The sequence below is a fragment of the Zosterops lateralis genome, assembly GCF_965231275.1.
Source record: "Zosterops lateralis genome assembly, chromosome: Z".
Taxonomy (NCBI): domain Eukaryota; kingdom Metazoa; phylum Chordata; class Aves; order Passeriformes; family Zosteropidae; genus Zosterops; species Zosterops lateralis.
In genome coordinates, this window is record NC_139800.1 from 42901224 (window position 1) to 42921887 (window position 20664).

Below are 20664 nucleotides of genomic sequence, written 5' to 3' on the forward strand. Positions count from 1 at the left end.
TACCAAAAAATGTTGTAGTTTCCAAGTACAGCACATACAGAAGTATAGACATAGGTGGCAGGGATGTTTTACTACAATAAGCTGAATAAAACAGTCAAGGGAGCAAAACTAAACAAGGAGCAAAATTAAACAAAGATGTCAATGTTCTGAATTTCTGTAAGAAACATGGGATTGTCTCTACCTGTATAACCAGTCACAATCCTCTTGATTAACACATGTAACTTCAAATAGATGATCTAATATTCTGCCACCAACATTCAAACTTCTGCCCACAAACTCTGTCTCTCAGTTTACTCAAAGGACATTTTTGTAAATTCTCCCTCTGCTTTCATAGGTGTTAGCACGTTGGGATGAAATCTTGAAATCACGTGAGTCAGCCTGCAACCCAGGGAAGGCTGCAGGTCTGTTTTGCTGAGTGTCAGATACTTTTAACAGAAACATTTCTGTTACAACCACGGTTAGTGAAAAGTTGAAAAGAAAAACCTTCAGAAAACTAATTTCAACATATGGGAACACGAACCTGGCCATGCAGCATTCCAGCTTCTCACTCACCAAAGAAGCCATTATGAGCCTTCTTCCCCACCCCTTTTTTTCAAGGCATGTTATCCCCCTCAGTGTGTTATGACTGTCTAATAAATTGTCTTCCTCTGACAACTCCAAGGAAAGTGAGCAGGGCCAACAGACCCTCTCTAAAGAGCCTCAAACAAGCAGCTCCCTCTTCCCTCTGCTGACAGAGGAAAGCAAAACCCTTAGCTGTTATCCATCCTCATCCTGCCATGCCACCCTGAGTGAGCAAGTACACGTAGGTCAGCTCCAAAAAAGTCGTATAAGAGTCCATCAGCTGAAAATGTCATTATTACTGCTGCTATATCAGGCAGCCAAGTAAAACTGGCAGGGGCCATCCTGGGCAGCTCAGAGAGGGCTCCAGCAATTGGGTTCCTCCTGCCTTGGGGTCAGTGTAGGGGACCAGGAGATCCCACCTGAGTGGCTTCAGCAAAGGAGGGATGTGATGGGGGGGGAGCAGAATGAAGAAATCACATCACCTACGAGGGAAGATGGGAATGCCAAGCAGAAGAAGGAGAAAAGAACTTTGATGGCTGCGGTGCTGAGGGACAGGAGAAGGGATATCTGGCCTCACCAAGGGGATGGGAATTGGGGTCCCTTCTCACTCTGCTAAGGGGTGATAGAAGGGCAGCTCACCTTCCACCAGGCCACTCTGACCTTGTCTGGTGTGATCCTCACCCCACTCTCTAAATGCCACTGGGGACAAGCTCAATATGGGAATCTTTTTCTTTTACAACATCGTTTAAATTTTCAGGTAGACATTAATGCATTGTGATTTACTCACAGAAGCAGGTTTTATGCACAAATAGGAATTTTTTTACTATAGTTGAGTTGATTTAAAACCACTGACAGAATTTGATATATATGCCAGGAAGACAGGTAGAAAGTAGAAAAAGAGAAAAGACTGTGAAAGGATGGCTGAAATTTTCAAGTTAGAAAAATCCAAAGAGAAGGAGAGGTTAAAACAAGAACAAAGGAATAACATAAAATGAAAAAATGAAATCCTATAGAAGTGTCTTAAGCTTTTCATTTTGGTTGGTTTTTTTCTGGTTTTTTTTGAACGATGGGGAATTTAAGTTTTCTACAAAGTGTTTCCTGGCTTTTTATTAGAGGTTAAAAAGTTAAATGTTTTTGTAAAAAGAAAAATAATCAAAAGTCATTATTAATTTTTTCATAATTTAAAATTTAATTTTAACTGACCATGCCACTAGAATAATTTCTGGAAGGATATGAGCAAATTAAAAAGTAAAAATAACTGTACTGGCATAATTTCTTCTTCTTCTTCTTCTTCTTTCTTCGGTTTTTGTTTTTTTTTTAAACAGAACAAAGGTGGCTTTTCTCAGTTACCACAGAGATTATACATCTGATAGCAGAGAGCTTTTTAAGATAGCTAGAAATTATCAGAGCATCAGCTATAAATTGGCTACATAATTATATGTAGAAGTGTACATCTTCAAGGTCTTTTGCAGAACACTTTTATTAAAACTACAAGAACATCAAGTATTTACGAATATATAATACTGAAGTGTCGGTTTTCCAGTCTTAAGGAAAAATTAGCATATTCCATCTACTTGAAAAACTTGACACCATCTAAATTACATCTTTAAAAGCATGTAAGTGACAATATGAAATGTTTGTTAGAAAGTTAGAGTTTGTGAATACTTCCCAATATTACAGACAATTATCATAGTTTCTCTTTGATAGGGCTTATTCGAGATTAAATTTTCCACAGTCCAAAGATAATTTTTTGCCTTTTTTTTTTTGGTTACTTTAAAGGAAATCATTAGATGTTTTAAAAAATAAGGCCATTAATATTTCATTTCTCTTTCGACAAAAAGTGAATTAAAACCCCAAACACAATCACTACTGGTAAAAGGGGCAGCCACTTGGTTGAGATGCTATTATATTGTCTTGCTATTGAGCAGACACATGAGACTTGGAACAGACCTCTATCTGATCCCATGAAACACTGCCTGAATTTGTTCAGCCTTTATGTAATTCCCATCTTAATGCACTCATTAGCCCAGTCGACAAGAGTGCACCTGATATTCTCCAAATACTGTGAGTATGGCAGGCTTTGCACCCATGTGAGACAAAAAAACATACTTGGCACCCATGGTTATCTCCTAAGGTTGACTGTGGCACGGATGTGAGGAGTTCGCAGAGGGTCTAAGATGACTGGGACTGCAGAAGTGGAAAAAGAGGCAGGGCAGGTATGCCTACAGTGGCAACCACCAGGGGTGCACACATGTCCCTCAAATCAGGAACATAACCTAATAAAAAACAAAATAATTTTTGTGTCTCATAATTTCTTTCTGTCAGTGGATGAGTAAAGATGTGTCTCCTCTTCTGGTCTGGTCTGTACTGCAGACAGGAGTCTATTATTAGTGTTATCCGCTTGTCATCTGGCTCCAGATGCCATCAGGCTGTGGTCTGGCTAGCATGGCTAAGGAATTCAGAATTCATCAAATAATTTTTGTGTGTTGTCATAATTTCACATAATAAGTTTGTTGGTTTTTTCCAAATTAGGAAAAATAGCTTTTTCTCCACAGGAAATTTTATGCCAGTTTCAATCAAGGCCTCTAGAGTTCTCAAAAATGAAAAATAAACAGATACTCTTCTACTTCAGCCACTGGATGAGGGTGGAAATGAACCAACTTTGGCTCTGTAGCTTCCCTTTTCTTGGGGTTGGGGTAAGAGCACTCTGAATCACCCAAAACTGCTGGGAGGCTGTGGTGGTCATCTAACTCTGATGTAATCCCAAAGGTAACTTCCCCTTACATTTCTTCCTTTGGATGTAAATTTACTTACTGAATGTTTATCTGAAATTCTGAATGTATTTGCAAAGACTCCTCACTTCTCTTTTTCTTTTTTCTTTTTTTTTTTTTTTCCCTGTATATAAACAATTAATTCCTGACTGTCACATTTTTCCATTTAAATCTTTTTGCAATATGATAGTGGAGGATGGCTGCATTGTTCCACAGGCAAAATAGCTCACATTCCGAAGTCAGAACTAATTTATTTTCAGACGCCACACACATGATGCTATGCAAACATCATTAGCTTGATATTCTGTGGGTAGCAATTGTACCAACACCACAGCTCTGTAAATTAATGTAATCGGGTTTAACATGAATAAACTGTTCACGAATCAAAACATGTGGCAAACTCAATTAGGAGAACAAATGCTTCCCCCAAGTTTAATATGCCAGCATTTAATTCTTAATGCTTAAAAACTGAGATCCTGTATATACTGATACATCTGTCAGTCTGAACCACGGAGTATATAATGGTACAATCATCACCCACAGCACATTCTTGATGGAGTGCCTGAATCCTGGAACTAGTGGTTTTGTGTTATATTTTTACTTTTCTCTCCATTCCTCAACCTAATTAAAGCAAAATATATGCAGCTAAACTTCATTACACACTGAAGTTGTCTTTTCTACATTAATTACCAAGTGCAGTATGAAAATGCTACTTGGCAGCTATCTACAAATGAGTATCACCACAGCAGCTTCAACCCCGAAAGTGACTACAACTTAGGCTCTGTAACATGCACTCCTACAAGCACATCATTTCTCTAAGATTCAAATTCCTGCATAATTTAGCAGGTATTTGAGCTGAGAGTATGTTTTTTATGTAATGTAGCATTTTATAGCTGGACTCAAGAAACTTAAGGGTCGTTTTCTACTTGAATGATTCTACAGCTGGGAAGCAGAAAGGGATCTGGGCGTGCTGGTGGGCAGCAGCTCAGGGTGAGTCAGCAGCATGTGCCCGGGCAGACAGGAGGGCAAACCCCATCCAGGGTTGCATCAGACACAGCAGTACCAGCTGTGGTTGGGGTCATCCTGCTGGATTCAGCTGTGGGATGGCCTCACCCTGAGTCCTGTGTGAAGTGCTGGGCCTCACAGGTTGAGGAGGGTGGGAAGGTCCTGGAATGGTCCAGAAGAGGAGAACAGAGCTGGTGGAAGGGCTGGAAGCTATACACCACGAGGAGAGGCTGAGGAATTTAGAGTTGGTTGCTTTTGGAGAGAAGGAGGTTGACTGGTGACCTCACTGTTGTCCAGGGCTTCTTGAGAAGAGGAGGAGGAGAGGGAAGTGCTGATCTTTTCTCCCCGGTGTGCAGGTACAGTAGAGGTTAGAATGGTCCAAAGCTCCATTAGGGGAGGTTCTGAATAGACATCAGGAAACACTTCCTTACCAAGAGGGTGGTCAAACTTAAACAGGTTCCCTAAAGATGTGGTCAATGCCCTGTGCCTGTCAGTGCCTTAAAAGGAGGCATTTGAACAATGGCCTTAATAATGGGCTTTAACTTTTGCCAACCCATAGAGTGACCAGGAAGCTGGAATAAATGATCATTGTAGGTCCCTGCCAATGGGAGCTACTGTATTGTATTGTGCTGTAATGCACAATATTCTGTTCTATTATATTCTATTCTAGTCTAGTCTAGTCTATTCTGTTCTATTCTATTCTCTTCTATTCTATTCTATTATGTGTTTACTCCTCTACTAGTTATTTTGCAATACAGAACTACTTTATTGTGATTAGGCAGGCAGAAAAAAAGGAGGTTTGTCAACATAATTTTGGATAACTCAGTCATATAAAAGTGTAAGAATTTCTATATGCAGGTTAGCCTGCTGAACTTAGGAGACATCTCCCAATTTGAAGGAAAGCATGGTGAGGTAGGAGAAAAATGCTTTCTGGCATGTAAATTAACTGTTGGGAAAACTTGGGGTGGGTGGAAGTATGTGTATGTGTGTGAATAAATATTTATAAAAGCAAAGATTCTGTGATATAAAATTATTTGTGTCCCATCTAAAGTAATCCTTTGCCTCTACTATGTCATTATAGAATGAACAAAATGAGAAATCAGATGCTTAAGATTAGGCTTTTTGAGTAGTATGAGAAACTGTTGGTGACACATGCTTCTTGTAGCCCTAATTTTAGAGTAGTATTACCTCAAATACTTCAGGTTTTAGACTTAACAAAGCAGTACCAACTTAAAAGAGCAGATTTCCTTATTGAACTTTCTTTCTTCTTCTCAAAAAACAATTCCTTCCATCACTTTTAATACTATTTAGTTTTGAATAGAATTGTTCAAATATAATTGGTTCATATACCATCTGTTTGGCTTTTTCTCAAGTACACTATATTAGTTGCGCTTTTTTTTGGCTCTTTCAAACTGAAATAGAGAACATAATAATAAAAAAGTAGGGAAAACCTAACCATAAAACCATAGAAATTGAAAGGATGATTTATGGTGTGGTGTTCCAGCATTATCTCATTTTGTCAAATTACCTACTTTTCATTAGAATAGCGTTCCTTTATCTTTGTGCCTAACTGCAACATTCACGCTTTCCTTGTGTGCACTTAGAGCTATTCAGCATCCTAAGGAACTCTAATTAAACTCAATGTGGCATCAAATGCCTACAGGAAGTCTCAGGGACTTCCTATAACTGTCCTTTTGTAAGACACACAATAAATACTTTGAAAGCCATTTAAGCTACTGAACAAATGAGAGTAGGGGAGGGAGAGAGGGAAGAAGTAAAATCTAAACACACTAAAGACTGCTGGTTATATCAGGGATGTCCTACAGCTGCAGTAGCTACTTGCCAAAAGCCCAAGGGCCATTAATTTGAATATCAATTTACATATATCCTTAAAGGGAATAACAAATGTCTTACTTTGCTTGCAACTTCTTTGGTAGTTTAATACAAACAGTTTGTCTGAGCTGCTAAAATCTAACCACCTGCTCCTGATCTGGAACTTGCTGAAAGAGGGTGTGTTGGGGGTCACATATCTACAATGAGCTGTAAACTGGCTCTTTGCCATGTATTGCACAGCTTATGGGTGGCACCTTACAGCTCACCTGATATGACAGTCTAGGCTTTTTTGGCTATCAAAAACTTAGCCACTGCTCTGAAGAGTTGAATGGCAAGCTCTCCCAACATGCAGGCTGTGAATGAATTCTCACCCACATAAAACATCAACTCCCTTAAATATTCATACACAAGCTAAAGGTCTAAATTTTGAAAAAAGAATTCTTAAGGAGAGAAAATGTGTGTGTTTTTGGGTGCAGTGCATGCTTGTAGCCCTACATATAATGAATTACATTCAGTATAATATGTGATCCAACCCATTTTAAAGGAAATAAAATTAAAAATAACTCCTGGTTATGTGTTAAAAGTTTAAAAGTGTTAAAATCCTCTTAATTGTTGTATAATAAGTATATTAATGTTCTAAACAATTTGTAATTGTAAGTCCCTGTGGTGTAGCAGTGAAGAGCCACCTCCTCAGTGTCCCTGCGAAGGCAGGGAGCAAATTTGAAACCGATGGCCCCGCTCCCTCCAAAGCTACCGCCACCTGGGCCGCCACCGTCGCCTCGAAAAGGACGAGAGGTCTTGTTCCCTGTGCCCGCACTCCCAGGAGAGACTGCCCATACCCCCATCGCTGCCTCAGAAGGGGGCCAGGGCACGGCCACTTCACTCTTCACCCTACAACAATGCCCTACAGCGTTCTCAGCGGCACCGCGAAACCCCAGAGCCGCCACCGCTGCCGGTGGCCTCGTGCACCCACCGCCATGGGCTCAGGCCTGGGCCACCAGAGCTCCTGCCTGCGGCCCCGTTCCCCCACAGCTGCCATGAAGCAGCCGCCACCACCAGCGTGAGTGTACCCCCACCGCCGCCAGGCCGACCCCTCGCATCCCCCTGGCAGCGCGAGTCTCCCGCAACTCAACCGCCGCTGCCTGCCATGCGCCTTTTGGTCACACAAGTTCCCAAGCACAGCCACCATGTGCACCCCATCGGCGTGTCTGCCCGCGTGCGTCCCATCGGCATTTCCTGCTGGCATGGAAATTAGTAGAACACCCATAAAGCCTCGCTGTAAACCAAGACATATTCAGCACCAAAAGTCCCCCGCCAAAACAAACTGACGTAAAATTCGGACCCACAAAGGACAGTACTGAACTGGCTATGCCCTAAAGTATTGACAAACAGTTTTTTTGTATCTCGCTGTAACTAAAGAGTGCCCGAGGGGGAGGAGATACCCTCCCAGAGCGGGCCGGTCTGGGTGAGCTCCAGGCCCACCTGCGAGGGCGGGGCTCCCGGTCCTGCAGTGACCTAAGGCTGCAAAGCTGAACAGACCCTCCTCCTCAAGGGTGAACCAAGAAGAGCAAACCATCCCTCGAGCTACCCCTTTGAGAGCCGATCAATAAAGGTATTTTAAGGAGAAAACATTATCTCTTGCCTATTTTTAACACATTTAAAATTATCTTGACAGTGCTGCTAAAAACAGGTGGGCAGGTGCTTCCTACATTTAACCCTAAGTTAGGTTAACTGTAAGAAATGTAACTACATACTACTTCTTCCAAAGGTATTTAGAAACCTTGCCCAACTACAGATCAAGTGCTGTAGGGTTGATTTTTTGTCCTTGCCAGCAGGCTCTCTCAGTAAAGCAGTGCATCTGCATTACACTTTAATTTACTCAAGCACATTTGATTTATACAATAGTAAAAAGAAGGTAAAATTTACATGAAGATTTATTTGTAATCACCCATGCATATGCTTGGCTTCCTTTGTTTTTTGGGGAGTTCTGAACAGCATGGGTTGGTGAGCATAACAGACAGAAACAAACTATTATCCTTTTTTCTTCCTATATATTCCCTACATTTCCCCTACATATAAACTTCTTTCTTCAGTTCTTCCCTTCCTGTAACAGAAAGGAAAAAAGCCCCTACTACTTGTAATATTTTCCCCAGATAACAAATCACACTTGTGTCTATTACAAGACAGTTTGTATGTTAGTTTAATTACACATCTGGCTTCTAAAATTCATCAGTTTTGTAAGCACATTGAATTTGTACTTCTATCACTAAGTAATATAAAATGCATTAGATTGCTCATCATTTATTTACTTGTGATTAGAAAGCATTTAAGTGGAAGATTGTAGCTGAAGAAACAATGTTATGTGGGAAGACATTGTGATCTGGTTTAGTGCAAAGCAACGCAAAACAGTATTTCCACTGCTCTTTAACTCTGCCTTGAATTATACATGTTCTGGGGTTTAAAATGAGGAGGGGAAAAGTATTTTTTGAAATGCATGAGTAACATTAAGATAAAAAATTCAGGTTTTATTACAAGATAGACTATTAGCTTCCTCTGAGTACACCCTGCATCTCCAGGCAGAATAGAGTATAAATTTTAGTTATATGTTAATTTGTGATGTCGTAAACTTCTGAGCCTTTCTAGGCTGTATCCTACATAACTAGAGGAAAAACTGAAAAATCACACTCTAAAATAGATAAGAGAGAAAAAATTTAGTGCAACCTTGGTTTTAGTTCTGTCCTTCCTCCAAATTTCCTGTCTTGGCCTGAAGGGCTGTCAAAGGACATTTAAAATGATGAAGTCAAAAGCAGATCTGAGATTGTGGATCAAAATCCCCTGAAAGGAGCCCCAAACCCACAGGAGGGTGAAATACAGTCTCCGTCTCAGCCTTGAAAGAAAAAAAGGAAAAGTCCCTGACACACAGGGGCTAGGAGGGAATTGCAGCATGTTTCAGCCAGATCTCCAAATTGGATTGTCAGGGAGTCAGGAAATCTGCCAAGACAAACACATGCTGTTTAATGTAGACCAGCCCAAGATAATCTGTGCCTCAGTTCCTCACTCATAAAACAGGATAACATTCCATGCTTTATGGGGAGAAGAACGTACCCAAAACATTTTGAAATAATCTGATCCTATAGAAGAGGAAGGCAAAAAATTCCCAAGATCCACCACCTCCATTTGATGTACAAAACATGAAGAGACAAAGGTTAAACAACTTGCTGCAATCACACACAGAGACAGGAGTACAGTCAGAAATTAAATCCAGACCTCTGAAATTACAGTCCAGTGTTTTATTCACAAAATTCTTTTTTTCCCTGATTAAAACAGGAAATGAAAACACAAGTATGAGCTTATTCTGTAATATAACATATTGGCACAAGCACCTTAAAAAAACATACATAGTTCTAATACAGTTGTCTCAGCCACATGAATATTTTGATGAAACAAAAGACGTGCATGTCATTCTGGAGGAAGCATATCATGAGACACCTGGTCCTTATGGGCCTGAATAAACAGTGTAACTTCTGAGATGAAACAACCATCTGTTTATATGAATTTTAAGATAATCTTGTATAATTTGCAAGATTAACAATGTTATCTATGGCTAAACTATATTGAGACCAAAGAAATTTGCCACACTGTCTTACGAAAGGAGGAAGATACAAAGGGTGCTCCTATTAGACAGAAAGGAAAGCATTCTTTCTTTCTAATGTGATGTTAGATATCTCTGGTTTGCCAGAGACATTCAGTTTACAAAACTATTTTCCTCTTCAGCTACTGTCTTTTACCTGAAAGACCCCAATTCAGGGGCAGGGAAGTGGCCTGAGGGTGAAGTTCTCTGATGATCCACTGCTTCCCACCTTCCTTCCAAAGACCTTATATTCTCTTTTCCATTTTGTAATTACATAAAGATTCATCACATGATGAAAATGAGTTTGTTTCCATCACAAACATATAATTCCTCATATCATGCAGGAATTTCTCTTTGGGGTCACAGAAAAGGTGTGCTTTGGGATATGTAAACTATTGAGAATAAATTGCTCAGGAATCCAGCCTCCTCACTGGAGTTTTAACACAGCCACCTTACTGGTTTTTAGACATTCTGTTTTCCACTGTTTGAAAGAACTGGTCTTTTTCCTAACTACAATTGCTTCATCACTTTTCTTCAATGGACCAAATCTTAAAAAAATTACTATTGTCCCAAACTATAGGAGAAAATCAGGCATATGAACATGTAAATTTATTCTGAATAATTAATACCTCAAAAATTCCTCCACAAAGTAATGATCATTTCTGTCTGGTGCCAGTTTCTTCTCATCTATTTTTCCTAAGCATCCAGCATACAGGCATCAAAGGCTGTATATGGAATCATAACTGATCTCAGATAGAGTTCAACAGGGACTTCTCAAAGTTTCTTGGAAAGACAAATTCCTCTGCAAAGGGCTCTAGAAGGAAGTGTTCGGTTCCTGGCATCCTTCACAGATTTCAGAAAGGTCACATAGGGAAAAAGTGCAGCAGTGACAACAGAGATGTTTCCCATACACTTGGCAAGGACTGAGCTTAGGGGCATTACTTTCTGCCTGCAGTCTGTGTGCCTTCCTCTCTTTGCAAAGGTCTCATCAGATTTTCCAGAAGCCCTTAAGAGTCAACAAACTGAATATTTGAATATTAGCCATCTTCCATTCCAAGCTCCCTTCAAGGTGGCACTACTAAACTGCTTCAAAACAGGAATTTGCCCAATAGGTAAAGTTTAATCTAACCATTAAATTCAGAAGAAAAATATATTAGACTAGAGAACACGCAGCCTTTTAGAATGATGTTATCTTCTAAGAGCATCACTTCTATAAGGAAAGACAACTCTTTCTGCCCTTCTGCTCTTAGACTCCAAGATTTTAATGCTCATTGCTTTGTTTTAAATCACAGTAAGAAAAAAAAAAAAAAAGAAAAAAAGAAAAACCAAACCAAACCAAAACATTCTCTGGTATTTGTTAAACATATCTTTTATATTCACACACTTTCATCTTTCTGAACAGGTAGGATGTCTCTCTTTTGAGAGACAAAACTAAAAATATTAATGATGCAAAAGGTAAAAGGGTAGTGCACTGAGAGAAAGGATTGCAAAAGTGTTGTACTCTCATAAAACAACCCTTTAGCAGCACAGTCCTCTGGACAGCAGAGGTTAATCAGAAATATTTTTTATCATTTTTGATTTTATTTCCTTTGTAAATTATTATCTGTATTATCTTTTACTATTTTGATAATTGTAATAATTTTGATAAATAAGATAGATTGTAATTTCCCATGTCTACCTAGGAATCCCTAGAAATCTTTACACATATGAATCTTGATGATGGAAAATAAAGACATCTCTAAATAATCTGCAGCAATTTAAGATTATGTAGTTGAAAGTTTTTACATTTATATTTTTATGAAAACATCCCAATTTCATTATCTGAAGGTCCAGATGGTTTTTTGCACTGGCAAGTCTGACTGCATAACATACATTTTCCTTCTGACAATCTTTAATTGCTGATTAATTCTAGGAATCCACAGCATGGACTGCATTAAAAAAACCTTTCTAGACGGTATCTACATAGGTAATGTTCTTATCCCTTAATATTCATTAGGTATAATTTTAAGCCAGGTTACAATGGTTTTATGTTTCAGGTTTTCACTGAAGCATGTATTTTTTAAGCACTAATACCAGCAGCAATAGCTCTTGCATGGCTCAGTGCAAGGTTGCACTGTGCAGACAGTGAATGGAAAGAGCCCTTTGTTTCTTCCAAGACCTCCTTCCAAGCAGTTAGGTATTCCTTTGCCTTTCTCCACTCTTCCTCTTTTCTGGCTTACAAAATGACCTGCATGCTTTCATACAAAATATTTGGTTTTTAAAAAAATCATGATCCATTTCTGAAAATAAAATAATTATACCACTAAAACATGGCATTTTATTTGAAGGACTGATTTTTGAAAGAATTAAAACAGAATAAAGCATGCTATGAGGCAAAGATCTCTAATCCCTGAAAGCTCCTGGCCCTCATATGATAAGACCCTCATGACTTCTCAATAAACCTTTGCCCTGACCTCGTTTTCCTGAAGTTTCAGGTTTCACTCTAATCTAGTGGATACTAAAAATAAAATATTCTACCATCAGTGTACTCTTCACTTTTTAATGGTAAGTCCAGAACAATGATTACACACTACCACTTCCAATACCAATGGTACAAGACCCATTGTGAAGTGTCATAAGCCAAATTACAAGATTTTCTAGGTTTTTTTCCTAATTGTTTCTTTATTTTAACTTAGCATTCCAAAGCAGCAAAGGTTGAAGAGCAAAGCATTCAAAACCTAGGCAAAACCAGGATGACGGATGTCTTGGGAGCCCTAATTTACTTCCACTTGAGGAAGCCACATAAGCATTAATTCTTTTTTTTTCACTATATCTGTTGAAATGTTTTATGTATGTTGGTATTTGTGAAATGTTAACAAATTCACTCTCACTACAGGAGAAGCACTTAGGAAAACAATAAGGAAGACAAAAGAAATAAAATTGATTACTTGCACTGTAACAAAAGTGAATCAATGTAAAACCTGGTTCCCAGGTTTATTGGTCTGACACAGGCCAGAAAAGAAAGGCCAAGGAGAATGTATCCCATGACAAGCAAGAATGACAAACTGGTGGTGATTGATAGGGAGAAAGATGAGTTATTCAATGACTTTTTTGCCTCAGTGTGCACAGGCAGTCACCATTTCCACTCAAGTCCTTGATCCTCTGTGTGGGTATGGGGAAGGGAAGTGTCTCCCACTGCAAGTGAAAAGCAGGTTTGGGATCACTTGATGAAGCTCAACAGCCCCAAGTCTATGGGACCTAATGAGATACATTCCAGAGTCCTGAGGGAACTGGCTGATGTTCTTGCCAAAACAATCTCATCATACTTGAAAATCTGAGGCACTCAGGCAAACTCCCTGGTGACTGAAAAAAGCAAACATCACTCCCAATTTTAAAAAGACAAGAAAGGAAGATGTGAGAAATCATAGGCTGGTGAGCCTCATCTCTGTGCCTGGAAAGATCATGAAACAGATCCTCCTAGAAGTTATCCTACAGATAAACTATATAATAATATTGTATATAAAAGACAACAAATTGACCTGAGGCAGCCAGCACAGCTTTATTAAGGGCAAATTGTACCTGACCAATTGGGTGGCCTTTTGTGACAGAGTGACAGCAATAGTAGTAAGAGAAGACAATAGATATTTTCTGTATAGACTTCTGTAAGCCTTGATACCATCTCACATGCCATCCTTATCTGCAAACTAGAGAGACATGGATTTGAACTATTCAGCAGATAGGGAAATGGCTGGATGGATGAAGCCAGAAAGTTGTGGTCTAAGGCTCTGTGTCCAGATGGAGGCCAGTGATGAGTAGTGCCCCTCAAGGCTTTCTCTTGGGGCAGGTGCTCTTCAATATCTTCATCAATGACACAGACAGTGGGATCAAGAGCACCCTCAGCAAGTTTGAAGATGACATGAAGCTGAGAAGTGTCATTGGGACAACAGAGGGACAAATTTGAAAAACAGGTCCACGAGAACTTCATGAAGTTCTACAAGTTCAAATCCCAAGTGTCACACCAGGGTTGGGGAAATCCCAGACATGAACACAGACTGGGAGATCAAGTCATTGAGAACAGCCCTTTGAAGAAGGACTTGGGGATTCTTGTGCATGACAAACCGTGTGTTACCCAAGACTGTGAGCTCTCAGCCCAGAAGGACAATTGTATCCTGGGCTGCATCCAAAGCAGCATGTCCAGCAGGGTGAGGGAGGGGATTCTACCACTCTATATGGCGGGCCTCATGAGACCCCATCTGAAATCCTGGGTCCAGATCCGGGGTCTTCTGACAAGAAAGATGTGGACCTCTTAGAGTGGGTCCAGAGGAGGTCATGAAGATGATCAGAGAGCTGGAGCACCTCTCTGTGAAGACAGCTTGAGAGAGCTGGGGTTGTTAAGCCTGGAGAAAGATAAGGTTTTGGGAAGATCTCACTGCAGCCTTAAAAGGTTCTCATAAAAAGGAAGGAGGGGGATTTTTATACTGGTAGATAGTGCAAGACTGGGGGCAATGGCTTTAAACTGGAAAAAGGCAGCTTTATATTAGATGTCAAAAATAAATTCTTTGCTCAGAGGGTGGTGAAGAGCTGAAACAGGTTACCCTGGGAAGATGTGGATAGTTCATCCCTGGAAGTGTTCAGTGCCAGGCTGGACTTGGAACCTGATGAAGTGGAGGGTGTCCCTGCCATGGCAGAAGGGTTGAAACTGGGTGCTTTTAAGGTGGCTTCCATTCCAGACCATTCTATGACTCTCTTTTCATCCTTATAGCTGAATCAACAAGTGAGCCCAGGAGTCTCACAGAGATCACCAAATCACCACTTAAGTCAAAATGACTCTATAGCAAACAGAGGTTTTGCCTAGCTACTCAATGGCAGGATTCTAGTCTTGTTTTACCTGGCTTTTCAAGTTATAATAAAATAACATGGGTAAATTTGCAAGCACAGCAACCTAAGCATTTTACCCATTCATTTTTAAGCATTCTTCTAGCCCATACTTGCCCTGTAAACAATTACTGTTCCAACATGACTTTGTGTTAATTTCCTTGTTCAAAATATGAAATAAGCAAGCAGAAGTTGATCAAGAATAGTCAGTCAAATCAAAACCCATTGTAACACAATGCTCTGCCTCTGTCTAAAAAAGTTGCATCCATTCTGTGAGTTTTTGATCAGATTAGATATTTTTAGCAAGAACACTGTCGTTGCAGGCAGCATTTACTGAGTTTATGAACTAAATTCTGACAGACCAAAAGTAGTCAAAGTACATTAAGTAATTTTCCAAAGAGTACTTACTGAAGATTGTGATTTGGGCTGTTCGTTGGACCTGCAAACATAAAACAAACAAATATTGCTTACAAGTTTAGCTCAAGGACAACATCATAAAAAAAGTCAATAGCAATCTAAAAGAAATTGTCTCTTTAAGGGAGGTTTATCTCAAGATTCAAACAAAACCCTCTGCATTCCTGAACATAATTACATATTGTTATTTTCAAAGCCACAAATAAAAATCACATGAATGTACAGTCTGCTTCAGCAGCAACTTGAATGGACTTCATTTTCTTTGTAAAATATTTTCCACCATAAAAGCACAGGCAGTTAGACAAGGTGTTATCTTGACACATCACTTACCTTTTAATAAGCCCCAGCTGAGCCTTACAATCAGAATTTAGGATGTGGCAAGGCATGATCAACTTTTGTCACAGCAGGAAAAAGGTTCAGTAATGAGCACTTCAATACTCAATCACTACAAACTAAACTGTGGAATTAATTATTTACATTACAACATTAGAAAAAAATTTTAGAAAAATGCCTCTAGAATTTTTTCTCCCATTGCTTCAAATGCAAGCTAAATAAAAGATTGGCTTCCAGACTGGATTATTAAGTCTCCAAAGTGCAATATAAGCACTTCTTGAAAGGTGTGGTGTACCTTCACATGTGAAGGGACAGAATTTGAGACCACGCTTCACATAGCAGTACAGAACTGATATTCATAAAGATGGGTCCAGAACTATGAACATCACACAGAAAAACACTTCTCATTCTTCTTATCAGGTTTCAGGTTTTGTTTTTTTTTAACAGACTGACTTTAGCAGTAGAGTGAAAACTCCAGGCAATGAAATATTACCTTTTTTGTACTTTTTACTGGCACTTCTTTAATTTTTTTTCTTCACTATGTATTTACAGACCTCTACATCTGTATTTACTTTCTTTTATTACCACTACAGGGGTATCAAATTCAACTGAGAAGTTCTGTGCTGGGAGAGAGGCCTCAGGAGCTGACCTTTTTCTTTTGTGTTGAGAATTTTTCTTTAAACATTAAATTCATTTCTTTTTATACTATGGTTAAAACTAATACCTAGTCTATAAAGCAGTCTGAGTAGTCATAAAAGCCAGGAACTCACCAAGCCTGACAAACAAAACTCCTGTTGCAGTTATTGTCTTCATCCCATTTGAAGCCACGCACTGGTAGTATCCTGTATCTGTGGTATCCAGATCCTGGATTCTCAGACGTGAGCCATAATCTGTTTTCCTGATGATGATCCGTCTTGGTTCCTGAACCACTGGAGCATCATTTTTTAGCCATCTGACATTCGGAGAGGGGTTTCCTGCTACCTTGCAATGCAGGATTGCTGTTTGCCCCTGGACTACAGTGATATTGTTTACTGGCTCCAAGAAGGTCAGGAAATAACCTAAGAGGATGAAAGGCCATAAAAGATCAAACTTTACTTGGCTTGAGGTAAAAGCCTGCTGAAATGTACTTTTCTAAGAGAGAACCTTGGAAACTATTTTGGTTTTCTTTCAAGCTCAAAAAAAAGCAATTCACTGTCCTAAGAATACCATAGCATTGTACTCCAATTTGTGCTTCATTGCTGACTGCACATTTGTGTGCAGGTCAGTCATTAATAGATACTATTACGGTCCTAACTGCCTATTTGGATACCTATTTTGAAGCAGTGGTGACTTTTTCTACATCTGACATGCTAAAATATTAACATCCTATCACACATCTAGTGCTGTTCTGTTCTAACAGAAAAAAACCACTCTTGTTCCATAAAAGAATAATCACAGTAGTAACCACATTGGAATATCACTGTGATTTTATCACATGATCGTCTTACATGATCACAGATTAGTCTCAAAAAAGAACTACAACTGGAAAAGATACTTTTAGATATTGACTTGTTAGTTGCTCAACAAAATATTAAAATTAAACTGATTTGGAATAATAAGTTTTAACATTATATGTCTCACATTCAATTTAATGAAATAATGTCTCAATTGCAGAAGTAACCTGTGAGGGGACCATAAGCTGATTATAGACTGCCATTTTTTACATCAAGTCAAAATATATGGTCAAGGAAATATCTGTATAGATATTGTATAATAACCTTTTGTAGTTATTTTGTAAGTGAAAACTACAAGCCCAAATTAGTGGTTTGTTGAAAGCAAAGGGCTTGTCAAGAAGGCTGTATTGGCAAAAAAAAAAGAATTGATGGAAGAACACTGTCAAAACCTGACAATCAAATCTTTTGTAGGTTATTATTTATAAATTTAATTTGGTGTCAGGAGTCCTGCAACTGATACACATCACACACTGAAAACTTGACAACATGTAGTTCTACTGAAACAATAATGTTGTTATATTACCTTACAAAACAGGTAAGAAAAGTATCTAGCTGTCATGCTCATATGTTTGCACCAGTGAATTTAGACCTTCTAGACATAAAGCACCAGGAATGCAAATTACATTATATTTTTATAGCAGCTGGATTCAAATATCAAATAATTTTGACTGATGCCTGCACATGGACATTTTCTACCAGTCAGATTATTTTGCAGTTGTTTAATTAAGAAATAACATATTACTATACACGAATCAAACACCCGTAAAGAAATTGTCTACATTGACAATCTAATTGCTGAGATACCTTAAGAAAATGGATTCTCTGCTTTGATTTATATTTGATAGGACAGTGAAAATCAGTTCCTCCAGTATAACACTGGAGAAAGGAGCAGTAGAAACATCAGAATATAATAAATGTACAAAGCCAGATATTGCTGGAAAGTTTTACACATATTTTCGAGAATATTCTTGTGTATTATATTGTTCTCTACCATTGACCTTTCAAAAGAAATCCTGTTATAATGAATAATATGAAAATACAATGTAAGCAAGTGTGAACTTAGTTTGTCACTAAATAGAAAATTCAATAAATTCAAGTACATAAAATCTCCACGTAATATTGAAACTTACAGGAAAATTATTTTATCTTTTTTGTCATAAAATAATAAATTATTGTTTATGTAATTTTATATTAGTTGTCCTTATTTTTAATTTAAAATCCTCAGCAGACTTCAAAAGATTCTGATAAAACACAATATCTATTTTTGAATAATTTATATAAACAGGAGAAAAAGTATATCAATGCTTTCAGCAATGTCACACCACAACAATATAATCTTTTATGGTTTCCAGTTATGTTTCATAGCTGAAAAAATAGAAATACTGTTATGACATTCAGGCAGGAAAAATAAAACCAGTAAATTTACTTCTTGATACAGTCAACTGAAGCCATTGATTAAAACTTCTATTTATGCCAACATTTTACATACATAAGCATTTCCAGCAGCATGAAACAAATCCTGATCAGTCCTACCACAAGTTAAAAAAGGATTTTATATGGCTATTTCACTCAGAGCTTGTTATTTAGGGACTTATTTCACAACTTTTTCATAATCTGTATGTAGTTTATACTCATGAGCACCATTGAGATACTGGGCTGCAATCATAGGGGCATTACATAGCAGAGACAGAAGATACCACAACCCCAATCTATTCAGTGCCTATCAGGCCACACCTGGACTATTATGTTCAGTTCTGGTCCTCAGAATTCAAAAATAACACGGAAAGACAGGAGAGGATTCAAAAGAGGGCTACCAATATCATCAAAGGGCTAGAACACCTGTCCTGTGAGGAAAGACTTGAAGTAGTTAAGTCTCTTCTCCCTGGAGAAGAGAACAGTGAGGGGGGCATCATCACAGTTTCTCAGTGCCTAAAAGGCACCTACACTTGTCACAAGGAGCTAGATGGAGAAGACAAAGGGCAATAGGTGAAAGTAGCCAGGAAATGTTTCATAGAATAGAATAAAGACATTTTTTACAGTGAGAACAATCATTCATTGGAAAATGAACTGCCTAGACGTATGGTAAGAGTCCTCATCACTGAAGGTTTTCAAAATATGTTTGGATGGAGTACTAGATTGTTTGTCTAAGCTTTCTTTCCTCAGAAATGCTGGATTGGATGATCTTTTGAGGGACCTCCCAAGCTGAAATGTTCTGTAGTTCTGTGGGTCCATGACTGAGCAGTTGTGGGGACAGGGTGAATGTTCTCATACAAGGGAGGCAAAATAGACTGTTTAAACACCATTTTTGAGAAGATGCTTGACCTCTTCCAGCATGCAGCCAGCACAGAGGTACATTTGTCTGGCTCAGAGATGCTTCTGATACCCAAGAAATGAAAGAATCAGAGAAGATCTGTCTAAAAGGTGAGGCCAATTCAAGCACTATAAGATGATAGACAGGAATTGTGGTTTGTCTGTCTCTTTAATACACTTCTTCCTCTTCACATGCAAGTACATGAAAGGGCTACATTGTTCTTGGGCCATTGGTCAGCTTATGTCTTGCTCAAATCCTTATTACTATTTCACTTTTTCTGATTTAAAATCAGCTGGGGAGTCTTCTTTTAGGTATAGTCATGGATATTACATTCAAATACATTTCGATGAAAACATGCAATAAATTCACTCATTAGGAGTCATTAAATCCATGTTAGAACTTCCTGTTTTATTAATTAAAACAGAGCTAGGAAGCAATTACATCCGTATATTTTAAGCTATCCAAAATATTTCATATGAATCTAGGAAGCTGATTCTAATAATAACTAGAACAAAACTATTACCATGAAAAGCAATGCCAAAGATTTATGGGTTAATTTAGACCCAGTGCAATTCATAGACTTCACCTGAAGTCAGTGTCACTGCATCTATTTCCTGCAGGTCAGAATTTGGCTTTAGTTCATCATTAGTCTTGCAATTTTACATGTATTTTCTGCAGTGTTTTATATTACCTTGTTATTACAAACCAGACAAGACATATTTTAACCTAATGAACTTGGAAGTATTTGTGTTTTCCAAAGTTCTGCAGTGCAGCTTAAGAGCAGTAGAGCAGCTCAGGGCCTGTTCTCTGCCTCTGCCCACCCTGAACTGCACACTCTCTATTTGCTGGTTTCATTTCCTCTTCGAGAAGTGATGTTTATGTACTCACTGATTCTGAAGTATTTGTATGACAGAGCGGGCAGCCATTTGTTGAGCTGCTCTGTTATTTGGTGTCCACTTTAGATAACCCATAATTGCAATTCTTTCAAACAAAGTGGAAAATTTAACCAACCATGTTCTAAAGAATGTTTTCTTTATTTAATTTCTGTGGTGATAATCAGCAGTTACTTTTTTGGTAACGTACATCATACCACAAGCACAGTGTTGATGCCAGTTTGATGGAATGCTTGGGAATAAAACCAAATTTTCCCAGGATAAATTAGGATCTCAACAATGTGCAAAGTAATGGAGTTGTTTTCCAATGTAGTTCTCCCTTCTGTCTTAGTAAATCTTAATTTGGACAGGTACAAAGGAAAATGAAATCTGAAAATGCTAGAACTTGCATTTAATTTGTGTCCTGTATTTTGTGTTAAGCATCAGTCAAGTAGAATTTTTTAAAACTGGAAGAGAATTGTTAATTTCTTCTAATACCAACATAATTTTGAAACAGAGAATAAATACTCTCTATAAAATATTTTGTGCTTGTTACATATTGCCAAACCTTTAAATGTCCCATTGT

The 20664-nt window shown here is 38.4% G+C and overlaps 1 protein-coding gene across 1 annotated transcript in view; it reads right to left on the minus strand.

Moving 5' to 3' along the window:
• Positions 1-20664, minus strand: part of ROR2 (receptor tyrosine kinase like orphan receptor 2) — a 137480-nt gene that overhangs the window by 20528 nt on the left and 96288 nt on the right. Inside the window, exons 3-4 of the mRNA XM_083884355.1 lie at positions 16173-16460; positions 15064-15094 (exon numbers count right to left, since the gene is read on the minus strand). Of these exons, the coding sequence (XP_083740481.1) occupies positions 15064-15094; positions 16173-16460 (319 nt within the window). The remainder of the gene's footprint in view (positions 1-15063; positions 15095-16172; positions 16461-20664) is intronic.